The sequence below is a fragment of the Dama dama genome, chromosome 1 (genome assembly GCF_033118175.1).
Source record: "Dama dama isolate Ldn47 chromosome 1, ASM3311817v1, whole genome shotgun sequence".
In the NCBI taxonomy this organism is placed as follows: Eukaryota; Metazoa; Chordata; class Mammalia; order Artiodactyla; family Cervidae; genus Dama; species Dama dama.
This window is the reverse complement of record NC_083681.1, coordinates 55,866,463-55,890,941: the sequence shown is the minus strand read 5'-3', so window position 1 is coordinate 55,890,941 and position 24,479 is coordinate 55,866,463. Positions and strand designations below refer to the sequence as shown.

At 37.5% G+C, this 24,479-nt stretch overlaps 1 protein-coding gene across 1 annotated transcript in view; it reads left to right on the top strand.

Moving 5' to 3' along the window:
• The window catches only part of GDPD4 (glycerophosphodiester phosphodiesterase domain containing 4), a 156,458-nt gene that overhangs the window by 68,104 nt on the left and 63,875 nt on the right, over positions 1-24,479 (top strand). Inside the window, exons 6-10 of the mRNA XM_061149099.1 lie at positions 2,719-2,817; positions 2,888-2,981; positions 3,748-3,822; positions 4,617-4,762; positions 5,159-5,241. Coding sequence (XP_061005082.1) covers positions 2,719-2,817; positions 2,888-2,981; positions 3,748-3,822; positions 4,617-4,762; positions 5,159-5,241 — 497 coding nt within the window. The remainder of the gene's footprint in view (positions 1-2,718; positions 2,818-2,887; positions 2,982-3,747; positions 3,823-4,616; positions 4,763-5,158; positions 5,242-24,479) is intronic.

The following is a 24,479-nucleotide window of genomic DNA, read 5'->3' as shown; positions in this document are numbered from 1 at the left end:
TTTTATAAAGCATGGGCTACTATTGACTGAAACTCCAGTACTTTGGCCACCTGATGCGAAGAGCTGACTTATTTGAAAAGACCCTGATGCTGGGAAAGATTGAGGGCAGGAGGAGAAGGGGACGACAGAGGATGAGATGTTGGATGGCATCATCAACTCAATGGACATGAGTTTGGGTAAACTACAGAAGTTGGTGATGGACAGGGAGGCCTGGCGTGCTGCAGTTCGTGGGGTTGCAAAGAGTCGGACATGACTGAGCAACTGAACTGAACTGAACTATTGAGCCAAGGTTTCAGATACACAAACAGAACCACTCTGAGATGCATAATGCCTGGATGCTGATACATTGAATTTAGAATCTCTGGTAAGTGTACATGTATCAATAAATTCAGCCTGATTTAATATTATTTTATTTTCTCCTTGTCTAGCATACTTAATATTACATTGTTTTTTCCTTGGCAAACATCCTCAGAATCAATTCTGACACATATTCTACAGGATTTTTGTTAATAAATTTTAACAAAGCCATCGTCTCTTCAGGTATTCTGTGATCTAATTCCAGTTACAAATGCATAACCAATGAGAAGTGGTGGAGCTGGTTATTAGAGGAGTTGGGATACCCTTGGAAGATGGCTAATTTGTGTGGACCTTTAAACCCTTGGCCTTTAAGTCTCCCTGGCAACGGAGTTTCTTTAGGGCTTGAAATTTCAGTGTGAAAAGAGTAAACCTGGAAGGAAAGGATTAGCAATCAGGCCTATAGTGCATTCCCTTCTGCTTAAATGTGCTCAGAGAACAATGAATGACCTCAATTAAAACTCTTTATTTTAAAAAATCTATATATAACTAATAACCCAACCTCCTAATAAACATACTAAAGATATTTATTAGCCAAAAGATAGTGAAGAGTCCTTATCTATGGAAATTTCTAGGAGGATCTAAATTGGTATATCTAGGTTGCTTACAATAAATAAACTTATCTGGAATTTATAGATTTGTAAGGTGGGAGGCATGGCTGGCTGAAGTTGTGCAGTTAACAAAATATAGTTTTTAAAAAATGATGCACCATAACCAAAAGATAACTTCTGCGGAGAAATGTTTTCACATACTTTGCTCAAAACACACCTCACAGTTTGGGTCCCAGACCAGAATACATCGTAATGTAGGAAAGACCTTTTTATGAATAGCTACTTTTGACAGATTTCCAAGGGAAACCATTTTATCTGTACCTTATAATTGCCTTAAATCATTAGAAAAGCTTGGTGTTGAATAAAATCACAGAATTACATGAGATTCAAGTGAGTCTCATTTGTCTATTAAAGTTTGTATTGTGATGCATTTGATTTGCTAATAAGTTATTTAAGATTTAATATAGATCTATGTATAGAAGAGTTTGGACTGTCATTTTTGTTTCCTGTAATGTCCTTGTTGAGTGTGGATATCAGTGTTTTTGTTGGCTTCAAAAAACAAGTTAGAGAAAATTCCCTCTTTATTCTTTGGAAGAGTTTTTTTAAAGTTGAAATATTTCTTCCTTAAATGTTTGAAAAATTAACCCTGAGGGCAGCAAAGCCAGGAGTTTCTTTTAAGAGGTTTAATTACAGATTCAGTTACTTTCATAGATAAAGAATTATGGAGGAGTGGAAACCAAGCACTGTCTAGAGGGCTACATACATACAGAAAACTATCTATTTGAAGGGAAGCAGTTAAAGTTATGTATTCTTGGTCTCAATGTTCATTTCCTATGACTAAATATAGTTTTCTGGACAGCAGGTTTTTTTCATCTGTTCACCAAATATTTACAGAAAGTTTATTATGTGTCAGACATTCTAAAGACAATAAATATATAATCATGAACATTATCCCTGATTTCATGAAGCTTATAGTCTATTTGGGGAAAGCATACATTGAACAAAATACTGTTTCCCTGAGATTGTATTGAGTCATATTTTTAAAAAGCGAATATTTGTAATGGCTACTGTTGAAACTGAATGAGGCATGCTAAGCAATGTTGAGGGCCAAGCTGACATGGAGATAATAAAACAGTAAAGGAATCAGACCACATTGCTGTGTAGGTTTGTTTTTTTTTCCAGCCATGGTGCACAAAAAAGACTTCACAGCAAAGAAGGTCGATTATTAGACCCATGGACTATTAAAGAATGGCTAGATTTAAAAAGATGAGGAAATGAGGTCCCTGAAACTGTGAGTACATGCGTGGCAATCCACTCCAATATTCTTGGTTGGAGAATCCCGTGGACAGAGGAGACTGGCAGGCTACAATCCATAGGGTTGCAAAGAGTTGGACACAACTGAAGTGACTTATCACACACTCATGCACATTTCCCAAGGACAGTTCTGATCCAAGCTTAGTGTCTAGAAGTCAAAGTGAAAGTTGCTCAGTTGTGTCCAACTCATTGTGATCCCATGGACTATACAGTCAATGGAGTTCTCCAGGCCAGAATACAGGAATGGGTAGCCTTTTCCCTTCTCCAGAGGATCTTCCAAACCCAGGGATTGAACTGGGGTGTCCTGCATTATGGGCAGATTCTTTACCAGCTGAGCCACAAGGAAAGCCCAAGAAAGGTGGGTAGCCTGTCCCTTCTCCAGCAGATCTACCCAACCCAGGAATCGAACCAGGGTCTCCTTCATTGCATGCAGATTATTTAACAACTGAGCTATCAGGGAAGCCCCAAAGAAGTCAATGTATTCTTTTTATTTCCCTAGATCATGGTTCTGATAGTGATTATGTTATGCTCGTTATTGATGTGGATTCTATTAACTTTTTGTAGAGAGAGATGGCTCACCATTGGGCTGTCCCTGAAGGTAAGCACCATCCTTAGTTGTAGCCCTGTCTGTCCAGATGTGTTCAGCCTGACTTTTGGCTTTCTCTCAGGTCTTTGCTCCCTACATACACCTGAGCAGCATATCTGCAATGGTTTTGCTTTCCTGGCCTGTGGCCTTCTACTTGATCCATTTGGAAGGAGAAGGTATGTCCTAAGGGTGGAACCTTCCCTGATTCTTCCAGCTCTGACTTTAGCTAGTGTACTTCACTCAGCCAAACAAGGTTGGTAGATAGCCAGCACTGTAGCTTTTTGAAATTCATTTAGCTTGTTATTCAGTCATGCTTCTTCTGGTCAAAATCACAACCCTACATGGCCTGTCATAGCATTTCTCTGATCAAACAGACCCTCTTCCAAACAGGGATTCTCCTTCTAGAAAAATAAGAATTTTCTCTCTGTTGTTACACATTGACTGTCTGGGAATAGATTGAAGTAGTTGTGGGCAGGGTAGAGGGAATTTTAATTTCATTTGACCAGTGATGGTACAAGTCAAAGTTCTTTTAGTTTATATTCAAATATTACTATTTTCAACTCAAGAACCAAGTGCAGATATCCCCTGGACACATCTTAGTACTTCAAAACAGTCCCCAATGAAATACCATGGAAACAAGAGTCAAGAGCTGTATATTAAACTATTTTGAGAATGGAGTTCTCTCTCAGCACCCTTACTGAGAAACCAGGAGGACCTTCTTCTATGTCTTTTTTTTTTTTTTTACTGCTGGTTAAACAAGGAGTGCCTGCTTCCTGACTTGTGTAAGGATGCAAGAAAGAGAAAAACTCGATTGGTAGTGTTGTCATTGAGTGTACACGTGTGTATGAGTATGTGACCAGTGGGTTTTAGGAAATGTTTCTGGGGGCAAGAACTTAAAGGGGACAGTAATGACTCTCTTGTTTTTCATTTCCTGAATTTTAGCTAGAATGAGAAGATACCAGAATACAAGTGGTGAAAGAAGAAACAAGTGGTGTAATATGCTCACAAAGTTGAGAGGTTAGAGCTGGCAGATCTAGATTTGAAAGCAACATAGGTGGTAATTTTAAAATGTACAAATGGGTAAAATCCTCCAAGGTCTACAATAGTAAGTGTTGGGGAATGGCCAGTGATAACAGGTATTATGGTCAGGCTGTGTGTGTGTGTGTCCGTGTCTGTGTGTGTATTTAAGAGATGAATGAGGAGAGAGAGAGAAGTGTCTGCTATTTATTGAGAACTTGTGATGAGTCAACACTGTCATATTAATTACATGAGATAGATGTTAGTAGCAAAATAGTTCCATTTTTCAGAATGAGAAAAGTGAAGATCCGAAGAGGTTAAATAACATGTCTAAGTCACAAAATTAGAAAATAGTAGTCTCACTTTGAACTTGGATTTCTTTCAACTAGTATCCCTTTTACTATCCCTCACTGCCTTCAGCACAGGGGCATTTTAGGCTGATCCTTAAGGGCTTGAGGACTTTCTCAGAACCAACCAAACTACTCCTCCTCCTGAGAAGCTATTCCTTAACATTCCCTCTCCTTCTACCTCCTATAAAACTCATTCCCTTGTAAATCTGCATTTGCAATAATTTTGACTTAATAACACTTTTTATTTGAATAGTTCTTTACTTTCAAATCACTGAAAGAATATGGGGATATGACAGAAATTGAGAGTAAATCAGTGAGTCCACAGATTCAATGAACCCACGCACTAGGTATTTACTGACTGTTGTTTTGGGGATAGTTATTTGCTTGGGATGGTTCTCCATTCATCTTTTCTTTTTTGTCACTTTCTCCTTCCAACTTTTTCAGTTCTACAAGTGATTGTTGGATTGCCCTTCCTTCTTATCCTTTTATGTCTCTATGTGGTGCCATTTGGGACTTATTCTCCCTGTGTTCAGGAAAAGGATAAATTAGCACCCAAGCCGACTTTCTTTGGTCATAGAGGTGCAGCCATGGTAGGTCCGAGCATGATGGATGTGGGTGAGTACAGATGTGCTTGGGTGTGGATGAGACAATGTCTCATCAGATCCAGGAGCCCCTGGAGAAGTAAAGAGTTTGGCTTGAGATGACAGGAATAAGGAGTTAAATGTAGAGGTTGGACTTGAACCCAGGTCACCTAATTCTCAGTCTTTTTTCTCTTTATTGTGCCCAGTGACATTGCCTCAGATGAGCCAAGTCCCCAAATGAGGTTCGGTAGAGTAGAATGTAGGCAGATTCTTTGAAGAAAGAGCCAAGGGAACCAAACTCTGCTTCCTAAAGTCTTTTCATTACTGGGTCCCCTCCCTACCCTACAAGGGATGTTGGCAGAAAAGACTGTGAGATTAAAGGCCTGATGTCCTTTTCTTACACAGCTGGGACCTGAGAATACCATAATGTCCTTTGAGAAAGCTGTTGAACACGGGGCCGATGGACTGGAGAGTGATGTGCAAATAAGGTAGGAAAGAAGGGAGGGGCCAGGGTGGGAGGAGAAAAGACCAATGCCATGGACGACTCCAGCCTGGCCCAGGCTGTAGAGAGAGCAAGCCCCTGGGGGTTTCTCCCATGTTCACATGGGACATCTGCACATGACACACATACATGAACCACTTCTCCTTTACAAACCACATATCTGCAACCCCTACATTCTCAATCACAGGCTCATAGATCACTCTTTATAGTCTCCACACATAGCTCAAATTTGTATCCCCTACAAACATGCTTATAACTCATTCACATGCCCTCCCTTAGCAATCTATTTAATTAACATTCCCTGGGTACCTGCCACATTCCTATTATATCCTTCTTCTGAGTGCTGGGGAGAGGCAGATGAGTGAAATATAGTCCTGCCTAAGAGCTGTTCCCAACCAGTGAAGGAGATAGGGCATGTTTACAAATAAACACAGTACAGGACCGTGTGTGGTGAGGGCCTTCCAGAAAAGAGTAAGGCAAATGCAGTGGAACCTCAGTGGAGGAGGATGAGTCCCCCTCCTACTCTGTGAAAAATTATCTTTGTGCTCAGAACTATGTTTGTGTTGAGCCTTGAAGGAAAAATAGTATTTTCCCAAGCAGAGATGGGGAATCTTGGCAGAGGCAATAGCTTAGCCAAAGGCATCCCAATGAGAAATAACAAATTTGTGGATCAGTGTGCTAGTCTATATGAATGCCAAGTGTAATTCACTTCAGGGACATGAGAGGGCTATGTGAGGGAGAGGTATAGTTGCAAAACTTACTGAGACTGGATCACGGAGATCCCTAAATGTGTAATGAGCACCCATGCTAGGTTTTAAAGAAAGAACAGTTTATTGTTTTAGAAAGACTCATCTGATAATTTGTGAGAGAGAATTGTGAGGGAGATGGGCAGTAGGCTTTAGTGTTGTCCAAGGGAAAATGAAGACTTGTATCATAGGAAGACTTGGATCACAGCAGGGACGAGGAGAAAAAGACATGCTTTTTTGTAGAATGTATGTGCTTGGGCAGCCGGAAATACAGATGAACTGTTGGATGGCTGTATTAGTGAATATGGCGTTTACTACTCCCTTCCCGCTTCCCTGGTGGCTCAAGACAGTAAAAAATCTGCCTGCAGTGTGGGAAACCCGGGTTTGATCCCTGGGTCAGCAATATCCCCTGGAGAAGGGAATGGCAAGCCTCTCAAGTATTCCTTCCTGGAGAATTTCATGGACAGAGGAGCCTGGTGGGCTACAGTCCATGGGGTCACAAAGAGTCAGACACAACTGAGCTACTAACACACACACACACACACACACACACACACACACACCCTTCCCAGCCTTCAGTGAGCCAAACAGGAAAGAAATGAACATCTTATTTCACAATGGAGAACTGTGGTTTGAACCTGAATTCAAAGAAAAGAAATGTATTGCTGGGGATATAAGGCTAGAATGTACATGATAAAGCCAGGATTAGAACTAGATTTCCTGATCCCAGACTAGGGTTCTTGACATTACCTAACAGTGGTGTTACTCAGCTGTTTCTTGCAGGATATTTTAAGCAGAATTGAAACTGGATGTTCTTTCAGAGCTTCTGGGCTCGTTGTGCAAGTGCCTAGAGGTCATGGCCTAATGTGGTCATGATGCTGAGCCAATGAGCTCCTGGCACATTGTCTTTCTCTCTTATCTTACTTGTGACTTCAACTTCAGTGTAGATGACCCTTCCAGCCCTTCAGTTTCTCTGTGTCTCGATGTCTTCATTTCCCATTACCACCTCCTCCACATACCTCCACATTGGTGGCCATAATCTAGACTTCATCACTAATAAAAATTGCCTATCAGCCATAGTCTAGCCAGAACAGGAATACCACAGCAGTAACTAGAACAAGAAAATGTAATATCAAGAATTACTGAGTAGTAAAATGGGGAAACAGTGGAAATAGCAAGAGACTTTATTTTAGAAGTTAACAACTTCTAAAACTTCTGGGGAGGGGGGGCTCCAGAATCACTGCAGATGGTAATGCAGCCATGAAATTAAAAGATGCTTACTCCTTGGAAGGAAAGTTATGACCAACCTAGACAGCATATTAGAAAGCAGAGACATAACTTTGCCAACAAAGGTCTATATGGTCAAAGCTATGGTTTTTCCAGTAGTCATGTACGATTGTGAGAGTTGGACCATAAAGAAGGCTGAGTGCCAAAGAACTGATGCTTTTGAACTATGGTGCTGGAGAAGACCCTTGAGAGTCCCTTGGATAGCAGGGAGATCAAACCAGTCAATCCTAAAGGAAGCCAGTCCTGAATGTTCATTGGAAGGTCTGATGCTGAAGCTGAAGCCCCGATACCACCTGACCACCTGATGCAAAGAGCTGACTCGTTGGAAAAGACCCTGGTGCTGGGAAAGATTGAGGACATGAGGAGAAGGGGATGACAGAGGACAAGATGGCTGGATGACATCCGCAACTCCATGGACTTGAGTTTGAGCAAACTCCAGGAGATAGTGAAGGACAGGGAAACCTGACATGCTGCAGTCCATGGGGTTGCAAAGAGTCAGACACAACTTAGCAACTGAACAACAACAAATAGGTTAAACTAAAAGGATGGAAGAATGTACAAATAAAGGATGGAGTAGTTATATTAATATTAGACAAAGTAAACTTCAGAGCAGAGAAAATCACAAGAAGCAAACAACATTACAGAATGATTAAAGTAAATTCATCAAGAAGACATAACAATTCTGACCCTGTGTGAACCCAAGAATAGAGCTACAATATACATGAAGCAAAAACTGACAAAACTAAAAGGAGAAATAGACAAACCTATAACTATAGTTGAGAATGATGAAACCCTTCTCTTAGTAATTGATGTAAGACTAAACAGAAAACTATTCAATATACAGAACAACAAGATGATGCTGGACTATGCCATCAGCCTGCAGGATCTAAGTAACACTGATAGAACACTCAACGCAAGAACAGCAGAAGATATATTGTTTTCCAGTATCCACAAAACATAATATAGACCATATCCTCGGCCAAAAAAAAAAAAAAAAAAAAAACCTCAAAAAATTTAAAAGTACTGAAAACATACAGAATGAGTACTCTGACCACAAAAGAATCACACTAGAAATGAATCACAAAGTTAACAAGAAAATCTCCAAACACTTGGAAACTAAATGAATCTACTTCTAGATAATTCATGATTTAAAGAGAACATCTCTTGTATTTCACATGTGATTTGCAAAAATTTCCTTCCCTTGTACGTTCTCTCATTTTCTTGATGCCATCTGATTTTAACAAAAATGCAAGGCAATTCACTGACCACTGCCTCACACCAAATATATAAAAATTAACTCAAAATGGATCAGTGACATAAATATGAGAGGTAAAAGCTTAGAATTCCCCCATTATACAGAGTGAAGTAAGGCAGAAAGATAAAGACCAAGACAGCATACTAACGCATATATATGGAATTTAGAAAGATGGTAACGATAACCCTATGTGCAAAACAGAAAAAGAGACACAGATGTACAGAACAGAATTTTGGACTCTGTGGGAGAAGGCGAGGGTGGGATGTTTCGAGAGAACAGCATTGAAACATGTAAGAGACAAGTGCTCCGGCCTGGTGCACTGGGAAGACCCAGAGGAATCGGGTGGAGAGGGAAGTGGGAGGGGGGATCGGGATGGGGAATACATGTAAATCCATGGCTGATTCATGTCAATGTATGACAAAAATCAGTACAATATTGTAAAGTAATTAGCCTCCAACTAATAAAAATAAATGAAGAAAAAAAAAAAAGCTTAGAATTCTTAGAAGGAAACACAAGGGTAAATCATGACTCTGGATTTGGCGGTGAGTCTTTATGACACTAAAAGCATGAGCAACAAAAGGAAAACATAGCTGAACTGGACTTCCTCCAAATTAAAACCTTTTGCTCATCAAAAGGCATAAAGACAATAAAAACAAAAGACAGATTACACAATTAGAGAAAATATTTGCAAATCATGCATCTGATAAGAATTTGTATTTTTTTTTTAATTTTAAATGTTTTGGATGGTAATATTCTATTTTATCCTATGACACTATTGCCACAAAATTGGCTTTACCATCTTGGCTTCAGCAGGTATAGAAGAAAATGGATTACCATCTTCATTGCTGTAATGTGTTAAGCATTAAGAGCAATGCCAAAGAATGTTCAAACTACCACCCAGTTGCGCTCATTTCACATGCTAGCAAGGTTTCAGCAGTCCATGAATCAGGAACTTCCAGATGTACAAGCTGGGTTTCAGAGAGGCAGAGGAACCAGAGATCAAATTGTCAACATCGGGGCCCCTGAGAACAGTATCTAGTTTAATTGTTTCAAGTGGAAAGTATTCTTTTGAGTTTCCATTTTGAAAGCATTTGGATTAAACAAAGAATATAAATACTGATGCCTACAGCAAAAAAGTAAAAAAATTTGGGCAAAGGACCTGAATGTATTTCTCTAGAAAAGTTACACAGGTGACCAAAAGGCACATGGAAAGATACTCAACGAGAGTAGCACTAGAAAAGTACAAACCAAAGCCATTATGAGAAATCACTTCACACTAGTATGACTGTAATTAAAAACATAGAAAATAACAAATGCTAGTATGGAAGTGGAGAAGTTGTAAACCATGTACATTACTGGTGGAAGTGCAAAGTGACATAGTCACTATGGAAAACAACTTCAAATTCCTTAAAAATCTTAATGTGGAATTACTATATGACCTAGCAGTTATACTCCTAGATGTGAGTGTATATTTTTATATACAATGAAAAAGTAGAAACAGATACTCAGATAGATACTTAGATGCCAATGCTTATGGCAGCATTATTCATAATAGCAAAAAGTTGGAAACAACCCAAGGTTCCATCAGCAAGTGAATGAATAAATAAAACATGTGTGTGTGTGTGTGTGTGTGTAATGGAATATTATTCAGCCATAAAAATTAATAAGGTCTGCAACAACAGGGATGTTATAATACAGATGAACCTTGAAAACAACATGCTAAGGTGAAAGTAGCTAGAAATAAAAAGATAAAGTATAATTCTGTGTGTATGAAATATCCAGAATAGGCAAATTCCTAGAGACAGAAAGTAAATTAAAACTACCAGTATTAGAGAAAGGGAGGAATGGTGAGTTACTTCATGGTTACAGAGTTTCTGTTTGTGCTAATAGAAAGTTTTGGAAACAGATGGTGGTGACTTTCCTATAACACTGTGCATGCATGTAGTACCACTGAATTGAACATGAAAAATGGTTTTAATATGGCAACTTTTATGTTTTATATATTTTACCATAATGAGTATAAGTGAAAAAAAACTAAACAATGGAAGAAAAATAAATAGTACTAGAGAAATTGGACATCAGATACAATAAAAGTGACCCTCAACATAAACCTCATGGTTTAGGGGAGAAAAAAGCACAAAAACTCAAAATTGATTAGGATTTAAATGCAAAATGTAGAATTATAAAATATTTAGAAAACCAAAGAGGGGAAGATCTTTGGGATTTAGGACTGGGCAGAGTATTCTTAGACTTTATACCAAAAGCACTGTCCATGAAATGAAAAACTCATAAATGGGTTCCCAAAGTAAAACACGTCTATTCTGTGAAAGAGCTTGTGAGGTGAATAAAAAGAAAAGTATCAGATGAGAAGGCAGTGTTTGTAAAGTGCACATCTCACAGAAGACGTACGTCTAGGATATATAGGGAACTGTCCAGCTCAACAGCACAAAAAGTATTCTGAACAATCCAGTTAGAAAATAGACAAAATTAATGGTCAGTCACTTTTCCTAAGAGGATACCTAGATAGCTAACAGGCACATGAAAAGATATTCAACTTTAGTAGATATTAAGAAGATGAAAACTAAAACTAAAATCACTACTTACTGATCAGAATGGCTAAGTTTAACAAATAGTGATATCTTCTAATGATGGTAGATAAACTGGATCACTCACACATTACTGGAAGAAATGTAGAATGGTATAGCTGCTCTGATAAGTTTAGCACTTTTTTAAAATGCCTAATACATACTTACCATACAACCCAGAAATTACACTACTACTAATTTATTCCAGAGGGAGGAAAAATTTGATGTTAATACAAAGACCTTTACATTAATGTTCATAGAAGTTTTATTTATAGTGGGCAACATCTGTACAACCCCATTTTCCTTCAAGAAGTTCAAGAGGTAAATGGTCAAATGTAGTGTATCCATACCATGGAATAGTATGCAGTCCCTGGGATTCTCCAGGCCAGAATATTGAAGTGGGTAGCCATTCCCTTCTCCTAGGGATCTTCCCAACTCAGGGATCAAACCCAGGTCTCCCACATTGCAGGTGGATTCTTTACCAACCGAGCCACCAAAGAAGCCCAAGAATACTGGAGTGGGATCTTCCTGACCCAGGAATTGAATCAGGGTGTCCAGTCTTGTAGGCAGATTCTTTACCAGCTGAGCTACCAGGGAAGCCCCCGTGGAATACTGCTCAACAATAAAAAAGAATGACCTATTGATACATGCAGCAATTTGGATGAGTCTCATGGGGATTGTGCTGCATGAAAAAAGCCAGTCTCTAAAGGTCGCATACTGTATGCTTGCTTTTTTATATAACTTTCAAAATCATAAAATTAAATGATTGAAAATACATCAGTGGTTGCCTGGGATGAACAAGGGGAAAGAACATGGTGTCTGTGGCTATAAATAATAAAAGATTGCTCTCATATCTTTAGGGCTTTTTATATTGACTCTGGTGGTTGTCACTTGAATCTATGTAGTAAAATGAGCACATACACATATAAGTACATGTAAAAGTAATGAAATCTGAATAAGGTCAGTGATTTTATCAATGTCAGTTTCCTTGTGATATTGTACTATATACAAGATGTTACTGTTGGGGAAATCTCACAGTATTATTTCTTACAAACCCAAGTAAATCTACATGTATCTCAAAATAGAAACTTTTAAACAGAAAAGAATGCCATCAGTTTAAAAAAAACAACAGACAATCCGATTCTAAAATTTATGTGGAAAGACAGAGGAACTAGGATACCTGCCCCAATACTGACAAAGAATAAAGTTAGAGGAATCACACTATGTGATTTCAAGACATACTGTCTAGCTACATTAATCTGAATGGTGTAGTAATGGAGGGGAATCAGACATGCAAATTAATTGAGCAGGATAGGGAATCCAGAAATAGATTCCAGTACATAAACCCATATGTTTATTTTTCACAAAGGTTAAAGATATATGAAGTAAAGACAGTCTTTCTAATAAATGGAATTGGAACACATGAACTTCCATTATGGGGAGGGAGAGTAGTAGAGAACCTCCTCCTTTAACTCACACCTTACACAGAAATTAGCTCAAAATGAATAATAGATCTAAATGTAAAACTCCAAAACTTTGAGAAGAAACCATAGGGTGAGAAAAAATATAACTTTGTGAACTTAGGTTAGGTGAAGATATGACACTGGAAGCATGAACCATAAAGAAAAACTGTAAAATTAAGCTTTATAAAAATAAACGTGTCCTTTAAAAAACCCTGAGACGAGGATGAAGAAACAAAGTACAGACTGGGAGAAAATATTTGCTGACACATATACAACAAAGGACTTATATCCAGAATACAAGAACTCTTTCAACTGAACAGCAAAGAAACAATCCCATTAGAAAGTGGGCAAAAGACATAAACAGACGCTTCACCCAAGAAAATATACAGATGGCAGTCAAGCACGTGAAAATATGGTTAACATTATTAGCTACTCAGTTCAGTCGCTAAGTCATGTCTGAATCTTTGTGACCCCATGGACTGCAGTATTCCAGGCTTTCCTGTCCATCACCAACTCCCAGAGCTTGTTCAAATTCATGTCCATCAAGTTGGTGAGGCCATCCAACCATCTCGTCCTCTGCTATCCCTTTCTCCTCTCACCTTCAATATTTCCCAGCATCAGGGTCTTTTCCAGTGAGTCAGTCCTTCATATCAGGTGGCCAAATATTGGAGTTTCAGCTTCAGCATCAGTCCTTCCAATGAATATTCAGGACTGATATCCTTTAGGATTAACTGGTTGGATCTCCTTGTAGTCCAACGGACTCTCAAGAGTCTTCTCAAACACCCAAAAAAATAGTCTCTCACTGTTTCCATTGTTTCCCCATCTAGTTGCCATGAAGTGATGGGACTGGATGCCTTGATCTTAGTTTTTTGAATGTTGAGTTTTAAGCCAGCTTTTTCAGTCTCCTCTTTCAGTTTCATCAAGAGGCTCTTTAGCTCCTCTTCACTTTCTGCCATAAGGGTAGTGTCATCTGCATATCTGTTATGGATATTTCTCCTGGCAACCTTGATTCCAGCTTGAGCTTCATCCAGCCCAGCATTTCGCACATGTACTCTGCATATAAGTTAAATAAACAGGGTGACAGTATACAGCCTTGGCATACTCCTTTCCCAATTTGTAACTAGTCTGTTACCATGTTCAGTTTTAACTGTTGCTTCTTGACCTGCATACAGGTTTTTAAGGAGGCAAGTAAGGTGGTCTGGTTTTCTCATCTCTTCAAGAATTTTCCCATTTTGTTGTGATCCACACAGTCAAAGTCTTTGGCATAGTCAATGAATCAGATGTTTTTCTGGAACTCTCTTGCTTTTGTGATGATCCAACGGTTGTTGGCAATTTGATCTCCTGTTCCTCTGCCTTTTCTAAATCCAGTATGAACATCTGGAAGTTCATAGTTCACATACACATTCTCCAAGCCTTGCTTGGAGAATTTTGAGCATTACTTCACTAGTGTGTGAGATGAGTGCAATTGTGCAATAGTTTGAAAATTCTTTGGCTTTGCCTTTCTTTGGAATTGGAATGAAAACTGATCTTTTCCAGTCCTGTGGCCACTGCTGCATCTTCCAAATTTGCTGGCATATTGAGTGCAGCACTTTCACAGCATCATCTTTTAGGATTTGAAATAGCTTAACTGGAATTCCATCACCTCCACTAGCTTTGTTCATTGTGATGCTTCCTAAGGCCCACTTGACTTCACATTCCAGGATGTCTGGCTCCAGGTGAGTGATCACAGGATCATGGTTATCTGGGTCATGAAGATCTTTTTTGTGTAGTTCTTCTGTGTATTCTTGCCACCTCTTCTTAGTATCTTCTGCTTCTGTTAGGTCCATAAAGAAAGCAAGTGAAGTCGCTCAGTCATGTCCAAGTCTTTGCAACCCAGTGGATTGTAGCCTACCAGGCTCCTCCATCCGTGGAATTTTCCAGGCAAGATTACTGGATTGGTTTGCCATTTCCTTCTCCAGGGGATCTTCCTGACCCAGGGATGGAACCCAGGTCTCCCGCATTGCAGGCAGACACTTTACCTTCTGAGCCATCTGGGAAGCCACTTGATAGGTCCACATCATTAGAGAAAAGCAAATTAAAGCCATCATAATTATAATGGTTGGAAAAAATATTGGCCAGAAAATACTGGCAAGGATGCAGACAGCCGAATGAATTTCACATATATTGTGGAGGAATTTAAAATATTGTAGCCACTCTGAAATATAATTTGGCAATTTCTTATAAAGTTAAACATTTACTTGCCTTACTTTTTTTTACTTTATTTTTACTTTTTTTACTTTATTTTTAATGGTAAGATAATTTCTTTACAGTGTTGTGTTGGTTCCTGCCATACATCAACATGAATCAGCCATAGGTATATATATATGTCCTCTCCCTCTTGAACCACCCTCCCTTCTCCCACCCCATCCCACCTCTCTAGGTTGTCACAGAGCACTGGATTTGAGCTCCCTGCATCATATAGCAGATTCCCACTGGCTATCTATTTTACATATTGTAATGTATATTTTTCAGTGCTACTCTCTTAATTTGCCCTACCTTCTCATTCCCTCACTGTGTCCACAAGTCTGTTCTCTAGGTCGGCATCTCTATTGCTGCCTGCAAATAGGTTCATCAGTACCATTTTTCTAGATTCCATATATATGCATTAATATATGTTATTTGTTCTTCTGACTTACTTCACTCTGTATAACAGGTTCTAGATTCACCCACCTCATTAGAACAGACTCAAATGCATTCTTTTTTATGGTAGAGTAATATTGCATTGTGGATATATACCACAACTTCTTTATCCATTCATCTGTCAATTTATCTAGGTTGCTTCCTTGTCCTAGCTATTGAGTGTTTGTACATGTGTGTATGTGTACATGGCCAGTGAATTTTAGGAAATGCTTCTAGGGGCAAAAACTTAAAAGGGACAATAATTGAACTCTTTTGTTTTTCATTTCCTATATTTTAGCTAGAATGAGAAGATAACAGATTATAAGTAGTGAAAGAAAAAGAAACAAGAGGTGTAATATGCTCACAAAGTTGAGGGGTTAGAGCTGACAGATCTAGATTTGAAAGTGACATGGGTGGTAATTTTAAAATGTACAAACGAAAAAAATCCTCAGAGGTCTAAAATAGTAAGTGTTGGGGAATGGCCAGTGATAACAGCTATTATGGTGTGTGTGTGTTTAAGAGAGAGGTGGGAAGAGAGAGAGAAGTATCTACTATTTAATGAGGACTGTGATGAGTCAACACTGTCCTATCAATTACGTGGGATATGTGTGGGTTTTTTTCAGTTATGGTTTTCTCAGGGTAAATGTCCAGTAGTGGGATTGCTGGCTCTTTTATTCCTAGTTTTTTAAGGAATCTCCATACTGTTCTCCATAGTGCCTGTATCAGTTTATATTCCCACCAACAGTGCAAGAGGGTTCCCTTTTCTCCACATCCTCTCTAGCATTTATTGTTTGTAGATTTTTTGATGATGGCCATTCTGACCAGTGTGAGGTGAACCTCATTGTAGCTTTGTTTTGCATTTCTCTAATAATGAATGAAATTGAATATCTTTTCATGCGTTTATTAGCCATCTGTATGTCTTCTTTGGAGAAATGTCTTCTGCCCACTTTTTGATTGGGTTGTTTGTTTTTCTGGTATGGAGCTGCATGAGCTGCTTGTATATTTTGGAGATTAATCCTTTGTCAGTTTCACTTGCTATTTTTTTCCCCCATTCTGAGGGTTGTCTTTTCACCTTGTTTATGGTTTCTTTTACTGAACAAGAGCTTTTAAGTTTAATTAGGTCCCACTTGTTTATTTTTCTTTCCGTTACTCTAGGAGGTGGGTCATAGAGGATTTTTCTGTGATTTATATGAAAAAGTGTTCTGCTCATGTTTTCTCTATAAGTCTAACATTTTAAATATCATTTGTTAGAGCTTTTGAAAAATAGTTAATGCTCTTTTTAGTTAATTAAACACTTTAGATGTTTTAAACTGCAGTTATGAATTTAAAATATTTTCTTTTTTAGGTACTCCAGTAGTCTGATTTCAGTCTTTTCAAAATACTTAAGTAATTCATATAAGTCTAACAATTTAAATGAATTACTATATAGTCTTAAATGTTTTTATATCCTTCAAATCATTTTATAAATATAGTGAGATTTTAATTTATAATCATATTCAGGATCAGTTTATCTATTTCACATTTTAAATTGGAGTTACAAAGATATCTAGGCCAAGATATAAATTTACCTGAAATACTAGGTGCCCAACGATTTCTTAAGCACAGTACTAATAACAGATATGAAGTTTTAAATTATGTACTTTAAATCTTCATCTTTCCACTTTGAGACATATTTATTCACCTAGAAAACAAATGTCATCTGTGTTGGTTACCCAAGTGAATATATTGTGGTGGCATTTTTTATTTCAATTTTAAATTGTGGCAAAAATAAAAAACATAAAATATACCATCTTAACCATTTTTAAATGTATGGTTTAGTTGTAACATATATTATTTATCTGGAATTGAGCTGCAGAAGCTGCTTGTATATTTTTGAGATTAATTCTTTGTCAGTTGCTTCGTTTGGAATTTAGAAAGATGGTAACGATGACCCTATATGCGAGACAATAAAAGAGACACAGATGTAAAGAACAGTCTTTTGGACTCTGTGGGAGAAGGCGAGGGTGGGATGATTTGAGAGAATAACATTGAAACATGTATATTATCATATGTGAAATAGATTGCCAGTCCAGGTTCTATGCCATGGGACAGGGTGCTCAGGGCTGGTGCACTGGGATGACCCTGAGGGTTGGGATGGAGAGGGAGGTGGGAGAGGGGTTCAGGATAGGGAACACATGTACACCTATGGCTGATTTATGTCAGTGTATGGCAAAAACCACTACAATATTGTAAAGTAATTAGCCTCCAATTAAAATAATTAATTTTAAATTTTTTTTAATTTAAATAAAAATAAATAAATAAAGCATATATCATTTATAATGTTGCCTAAACTTCAACTGTTCATCTCAAAAACTCTTTTTATCTTGTAAAACTGAAAGTCTGTACCCATTAAATGATACTGCCAATGCCTCCTCCTCCTCAGCCCCAGACCCTGGCAATCCCATTCTGCTTTCTTCCTTTATGATTTTGACTACTTCATGTAAGTGGAATCATACAGTACTTTTTGTATGTTACTGGCTTATATCACTTAGCTTAAAGTCTTGAAAGTTCATTCATGTTGTAGCATATTGCAGGATTTCCATCCTAAAAAGGATGAATGATATTCCACTGTATGTATATACTACATTTGGCTTCTCCATTCATCAGTTGATGGACACTTGTTGCTTCCAATTTTAGCTATAGTGAATAATGTAGTCGTGAACATGGGTACATACATACCTCATTGAGATATTGCTTTCAGTCTTTTGAGTGTATACCTAGAAGTGAGATGGCTGGGTCATATAGTGATTCTATTTTTAAGTTTTTGAGGAATTGCCATTACTCTTTTCCAAAGTGGCTGTACCACCTTGAGTTCCCACCAACAGTGTACAAGGGTTCCAGTTTCTCCACATTCTCACCAATAACAAACAAACCTTGTTGGTTTCTGCTTTTTTGACAGGAGCCATCTTAATCTTTGTGAGGTGGCATCTCATTATAATTTTGCTTTGCATTTCCCCAGTGATTGGTAATGTTGAGCTTCTTTTCATATAATTATTAGCCAGTCAAGTCTTCTTTAGACAGATTTTTTTTTTTAATTTAAAATGTACTGAATTTTATTTGAATTAAATGTATTATTACATGCATTTTTGCTATAATGTTTTATTTTTTTTCTTTTTTTTTTAGTTAAGTCCTCTTCCCATTTTTTTTAATTTCTTTTTTTTTTTCCCCAATTATTTTTATTAGTTGGAGGCTAATTACTTTACAATATTGTAGTGGTTTTTGCCATACATTGACATGAATCAGCCATGGATTTACATGTGTTCCCCATCCTGAACCCCCCTCCCGCCTGCCTCCCCTTCCCATCCCTCTGGGTCATCTCAGTGCACCAGCCCCGAGCACTTGTCTCATGCATCCAACCTGGACTGGCGATCTGTTTCACACTTGATAATATACATGTTTCGATGCTATTCTCTCACATCATCCCACCCTCGCCTTCTCCCATAGTGTCGAAAAGTCTGTTCTATACATGTGTCTCTTTTTCTGTCTTGCATATAGGGTTATCATTGCCATCTTTCTAAATTCCATATATATGCATTAGTATACTGTGTTGGTGTTTTTCTTTCTGGCTTACTTCACTCTGTATAATGGGCTCCAGTTTCATCCACCTCGTTAGAACTGATTCAAATGAATTCTTTTTAATGGCTGAGTAATATTCCATGGTGTATATGTACCACAGCTTTCTAATCCATTCGTCTGCTGATGGGCATCTAGGTTGCTTCCATGTCCTAGCTATTATAAACAGAGCTGCGATGAACATTGGGGTACAAGTGTCTCTTTCAGTTCTGGTTTCCTTAGTGTGTATGCCCAGGAGTGGGATTGCTGGGTCATATGGCAGCTCTATTTCCAGTTTTTTAAGGAATCTCCACACTGTTCTCCATAGTGGCTGTACTAATTTGCATTCCCACCAACAGTATAAGAAGGTTCCCTTTTCTCCACACCCTCTCCAGCATTTATTGCTTGTAGACTTTTGGATAGCAGCCATCCTGACTGGTGTGTAATGGTACCTCATTGAGGTTTTGATTTGCATTTCTCTGATAATGAGTGATGTTGAGCATCTTTTCATGTGTTTGTTAGCCATCTGTATGCCTTCTTTGGAGAAATGTCTGTTTAGATCTTTGTTCTTCACAGAACTAGAACAAATAATTTCACAATTTGTATGGAAATACAAAAAATCTCGAATAGCCAAAGCAATCTTGAGAAAGAAGAATGGAACTGGAGGAATCAACCTGCCTGACTTCAGGCTCTGCTACAAACCACAGTCATCAAGACAGTATGGTAATGGCACAAAGACAGAAATATAGATCAATGGAACAAAATAGAAAGCCCAGAGATAAGTCCACATACCTATGGACACCTTATCTTCAATAAAGGAGGCAAGACTATACAATGGAAAAAAGACAACCTCTTTAACAAGTGGTTCTGGGAAAAGTGGTCAACCACTTGTAAAAGAATGAAACTAGAACACTTTCTAACACCATACACAAAAATAAACTCAAAATGGATTAAAGTTCTAAATGTAAGACCAGAAACTATAAAACTCCTAGAGGAGAACATAGGCAAAACACTCTCTGACATAAATCACATTAAGATCCTCTATGGCCCACCTCCCAGAATATTGGAAATAAAAGCAAAAATAAACAAATGGGACCTAATGAAACTTAAAAGCCTTTGCACAACAAAGGAAAGAATAAGCAAGGTGAAAAGACAGCCTTCGGAATGGGAGAAAATAATAGCAAATGAAGAAACAAAGGATTAATCTCAAAAATATACAAGCAACTCCTGCGACTCAATTCCAGAAAAATAAATGACCCAATCAAAAAATGGGCCAAAGATCTCTGCCCATTTTTGAATCAGGTTGTTTGTGTTTTTGTTGCTGAGATTTAGGAGTTCTCTTTATATTCTGGACACTAATCCCTTATCACAAATATGATTTGCAAATATTTTCTCATCGTTTATGGGTTGTCTTTTTAGGTTGTCAATAGTATATTTTGATATATAAATTTTTTATTTTCATGAAGCCAATTTATCTGATTTTTTGTTTGTTTTTGCCTCTACCTTTGTCATCATAGAAAAAAAAATCATTGCCAAATCCAGTGTCATGATTTCCCCCTATATTTTCATCTAAGTTTTTGTGTATGGTATTAAGTAAAGGCCCAGTGTCATTCTTTTCATATGAATGTCCAGTTTTCCCAGAACAGTTTGTGAAAAAGATGTCTTTTCCCTGTTGAATGGCCTTAGCACTCTGGTCAAAAATCATTTGACCAGGTATGTGAGGCTTTGTTTCCGGCCTCTTTATTAGTTTGTCTGTCTTTATGCCAGTACCATACTATTTTGATTACTGTTGCTTCATAGTAAGTTTTAAAATCAGGAAGTGGGAGTCCCCTACTTTTGTTCTTTTTTTTAAGTTTCTTCTGGCTGTTTGGGATTCCTTGTGATTCCTTATGAATTTTAGGTTGAATTTTTCTATTTATTAAAAGAAGTATTATTGAGATTTTGCCAATAGATTGCACTGAATCTGTAAGATTGCTTTGGATAGTATGACATCATAACAATGTGAAGTCTTCCAGGCTATAAATGTGGGATTATCTCCATTTATATGTGTCTTCTAACCTTCATTTCAGTAATGTTTTCTAGAATTCACTATATACATCTTTCACCTCCTTGTTTAATTCTTATGTACTTTATTCTTTTGCTAAATGGATAATAATGCAGTTGCTTTTCTAGTTTCCTTTTCTGATTGTTCAAACCTTAGCATGTAGAAATGCAACTGACATTTATGTGTGGACTTTGTATCCTGCTGCTTCACTGAATTCATTCATTGGTTTTCTTTTATGTATGTGTAATCTTAGAATTTTCTGTACATAAGATCATATCATCTAAAAACAGAAGTAATGTTATTTATTCCTTTTCAGTCTGTATGCTTTTAATTGCCTATGTTGCCTAATTGCTATGGCTAGAATTTCCAGGACTACTATGAACAGGGGTCCTCAAAGCAGACATCCTTGCCTATTCCTAATCTTAGAGGAAAAGCTTTCAGTCTTTTACCACTGAATACAGTGTTCACTCTGGATTTTTCATATATATCTTTATATTGGGGTAGTTTCTTTCTATTTTTTTTTCTTTTTAAAAATATTTATTTACTTGGCTATATCGGAAAAGGATGAGAATATCAGATCACCTGACCTGCCTCTTGAGAAACCTGTGTCCAGGTCAGGAAGCAACAGTTAGAACTGGACATGGAAAAATAGACTGGTTCCAAATAGGAAAAGGAGTATGTCAAGGTTGTATATTGTCACCCTGCTTATTTAACTTATATGCAGAGTACATCATGAGAAACGCTGGGCTGCAGGAAGCACAAGCTGGAATCAAGATTGCCAGGAGAAATATCAATAATCTCAGATATGCAAATGACACCACCCTTATGGCAGACAGTGAAGAAGAACTAAAGAGCCTCTTGATGAAAGTGAAAGAGGAGAGTGAAAAGTTGGCTTAAAGCTCAACATTCAGAAAACTAAGATCATGGCATCCGGTCCCATCACTTCATGGCAGATAGATGGGGAAACAGTGGAAACTGTGACTGACTTTATTTTTCTGGTCTCCAAAATCACTGCGAATGGTGATTGCAGCCATGAAATGAAAAGACGCTTCCTCCATGGAAGGAAAGTTATGACCAACCTAGACAGCATATTAAAAAGTAGAGGCATTACTTTGCCAACAAAGGTCTGTCAAGGCTATGCTTTTTCCAGTAATCATGTATGGATGTGAGAGTTGGACTATAAAGAAAGCTGAGCGCAGAAGAATTGATGCTTTTGAACTGTGATGTTGGAGAAGACTCTTGAGAGTCTCTTGGACTGCAAGAAGATCCAACCGGTCCATCCTAAAGGAGATCAGTTCTGGGTGTTCATTGGAGGGAGTGATGTTGAAGCTGACACTCCAATACTTTGGCCACCTGATGCGGAGAGCTGACTCATTTGAAAAGACCCTGATGCTGGGAAAGATTGAGGGCAGGAGGAGAAGGGGACGACAGAGGATGAGATAGTTGGATGGCATCACCGACACAATGGACATGGGTTTGGGTGGACTCCGGGAGTTGGTGATGGACAGGGAGGCCTGGCGTGCTGCGGTTCATGGGGTCACAAAGAGTTGGACACAACTGAGCGACTGAACTGAACTGAATCGAACCAGGTCTTAGTTGTGGCATGCAGTATCTTTGATCTTCATTGCAGCATGCAGGATCCCCAGTTACCACATCCCAGATACTTTGTTGCAGCATGTGAACTCCCAATCACAGCATGCAGGCTCTAGCTCCTGAACTGGGGATCAAAATCTAGCCACCTGCATTGGGAACACAGAGTCCCAGCCACTGGACCACCAACAAAGTCCCAGGAGTGGTTTCCTTCTATTTCTAGTCTGTTTAGTGTTTTTATCATGAAAGGTTGTAGAATTTTGTGATATGCTTTTTCTACATCAATTGGGATGGTCATTTTTTCCCCTTTATTCTATCAATGTGGTATATGATGTTGATGGATTTTGATATGTTGAACTATTCTTGCATGTCAGAATAAATTCCACTTGGTCATGGTTTATATTCCTATTATTATACTGCTAAATTCTATTTGCTTGTATTTTGTTGAGGAGTTTTGCATCACTGTTCCTTAGGGATCTTGATCTGTAATTTCCTTTTTTGTAGTGCTTGTCTAGCTTTGGTGTCTGGGTTACCTTATTAGACTCTTCACTTTTCTGCAATCTTTTTTTGTTCTCTTCCTCAGACTCAATAACCTGTATTGTCCTATTTTCAAGGTCACTGATTCTTTCTTCTGCCTGGTTTTATTTGCCTTTAAATCCCTCTAGTCAATTTTTTTATTCACTTCTTCATTTTAGCTCCAAAATTTCTTTCTGGTTTCTTTTTAGGTTGTTTTTTATCTCTTTATTAATATGTCCATTTTATTCATATATAGCTCTTTTTAACTTTATCTATGACTTCCTTTAGTTCTTTGAGTATCTTTAATATTTAATGTATTTAGCATATCTTATATCAGCTCTTTTTCAGGAACAGTTTCTGTTGATTTATTTTTTGCTTTGAATGGGCTGTACTTTCCTATTTTTGTGTCTTGTTATTTTGGAAGAATTGAAAACCTGACAGATTGTATTATAATAATTCTTAATGTGGGTATGTGTATGTGTACTTTTATATTTATCCTTCTTTGTATGCATTAATATTCTTGGATATATTGGTGCATAATTTTTATAAAGTTTTGGAGATTTTTTTAAAAACTTTCATTTCCTCAGACTTTTTTTTCTGTTCTTCCTCTCCTCTTAGGATTTCAATCACACATATATAATATACCTAATCTGATAATAATTTCATCTGATGAAATTTTCATTTCAGTTATTATTCAATAGCAAAATTCAGTTATTGAATTTTCATTTCCATGAAACTTTTTCATTTCAACTCTGGAATTTCCCTTTATTTTTTATTTCTTGCAATTATGTCTTCATTATGTTCATATTTTACTTTACATCTGTTTTATACATCACTTATGTTTATGTTTTGTATCTTTTAACATCCTTATTTATTAATTTTACCACCTCTTTCCTTTCCAAGTTTGCCATTATTGGGTAATTTCTCTTGGTTATAGGTACATTTTTCTCCTTCTTTACCTGTCATATAAATTTTGTTTACATGCTGGACTTTGTGATTTTACCATGCTGGGTAGTAAATTTCCTTCTTCTCCTTGAAGGAATTTTAGACTTTTTGTAGCATGCAGTTAAGTTGATTGAAGATTTCTTTGGACGCTTGCTTTTTTTTTTAATATAAATTTATTTATTTTAATTGGAGGCTAATTGCTTTACAATATTGTAGTGGTTTTGCCATATATTGACATGCTTTTAAGTACTTTAGTGGAAGTTCTAAAGTCATTCTAGTTTTAAATTATCCTGCTTCAGAAGAGTGTAGTCTCTAGAGAATGCCTGAGTTACTACTGAGATCTGTGCACTCTCACTGGATGGAACTTGAATCATTCACACACCCAATAGAAGCTGTCCAAACTGTCTTAGAATTTTCTGGTAATTTTTCTCAAAGTTGATCTTAGCATGCTTCAAAGAATTTTACTCCACAAGGGTATCCTTTGATATTTATTTATATATTGAAGGAAAATCTTTACATATTTCCGTAACAGTCTTCTTTTTAG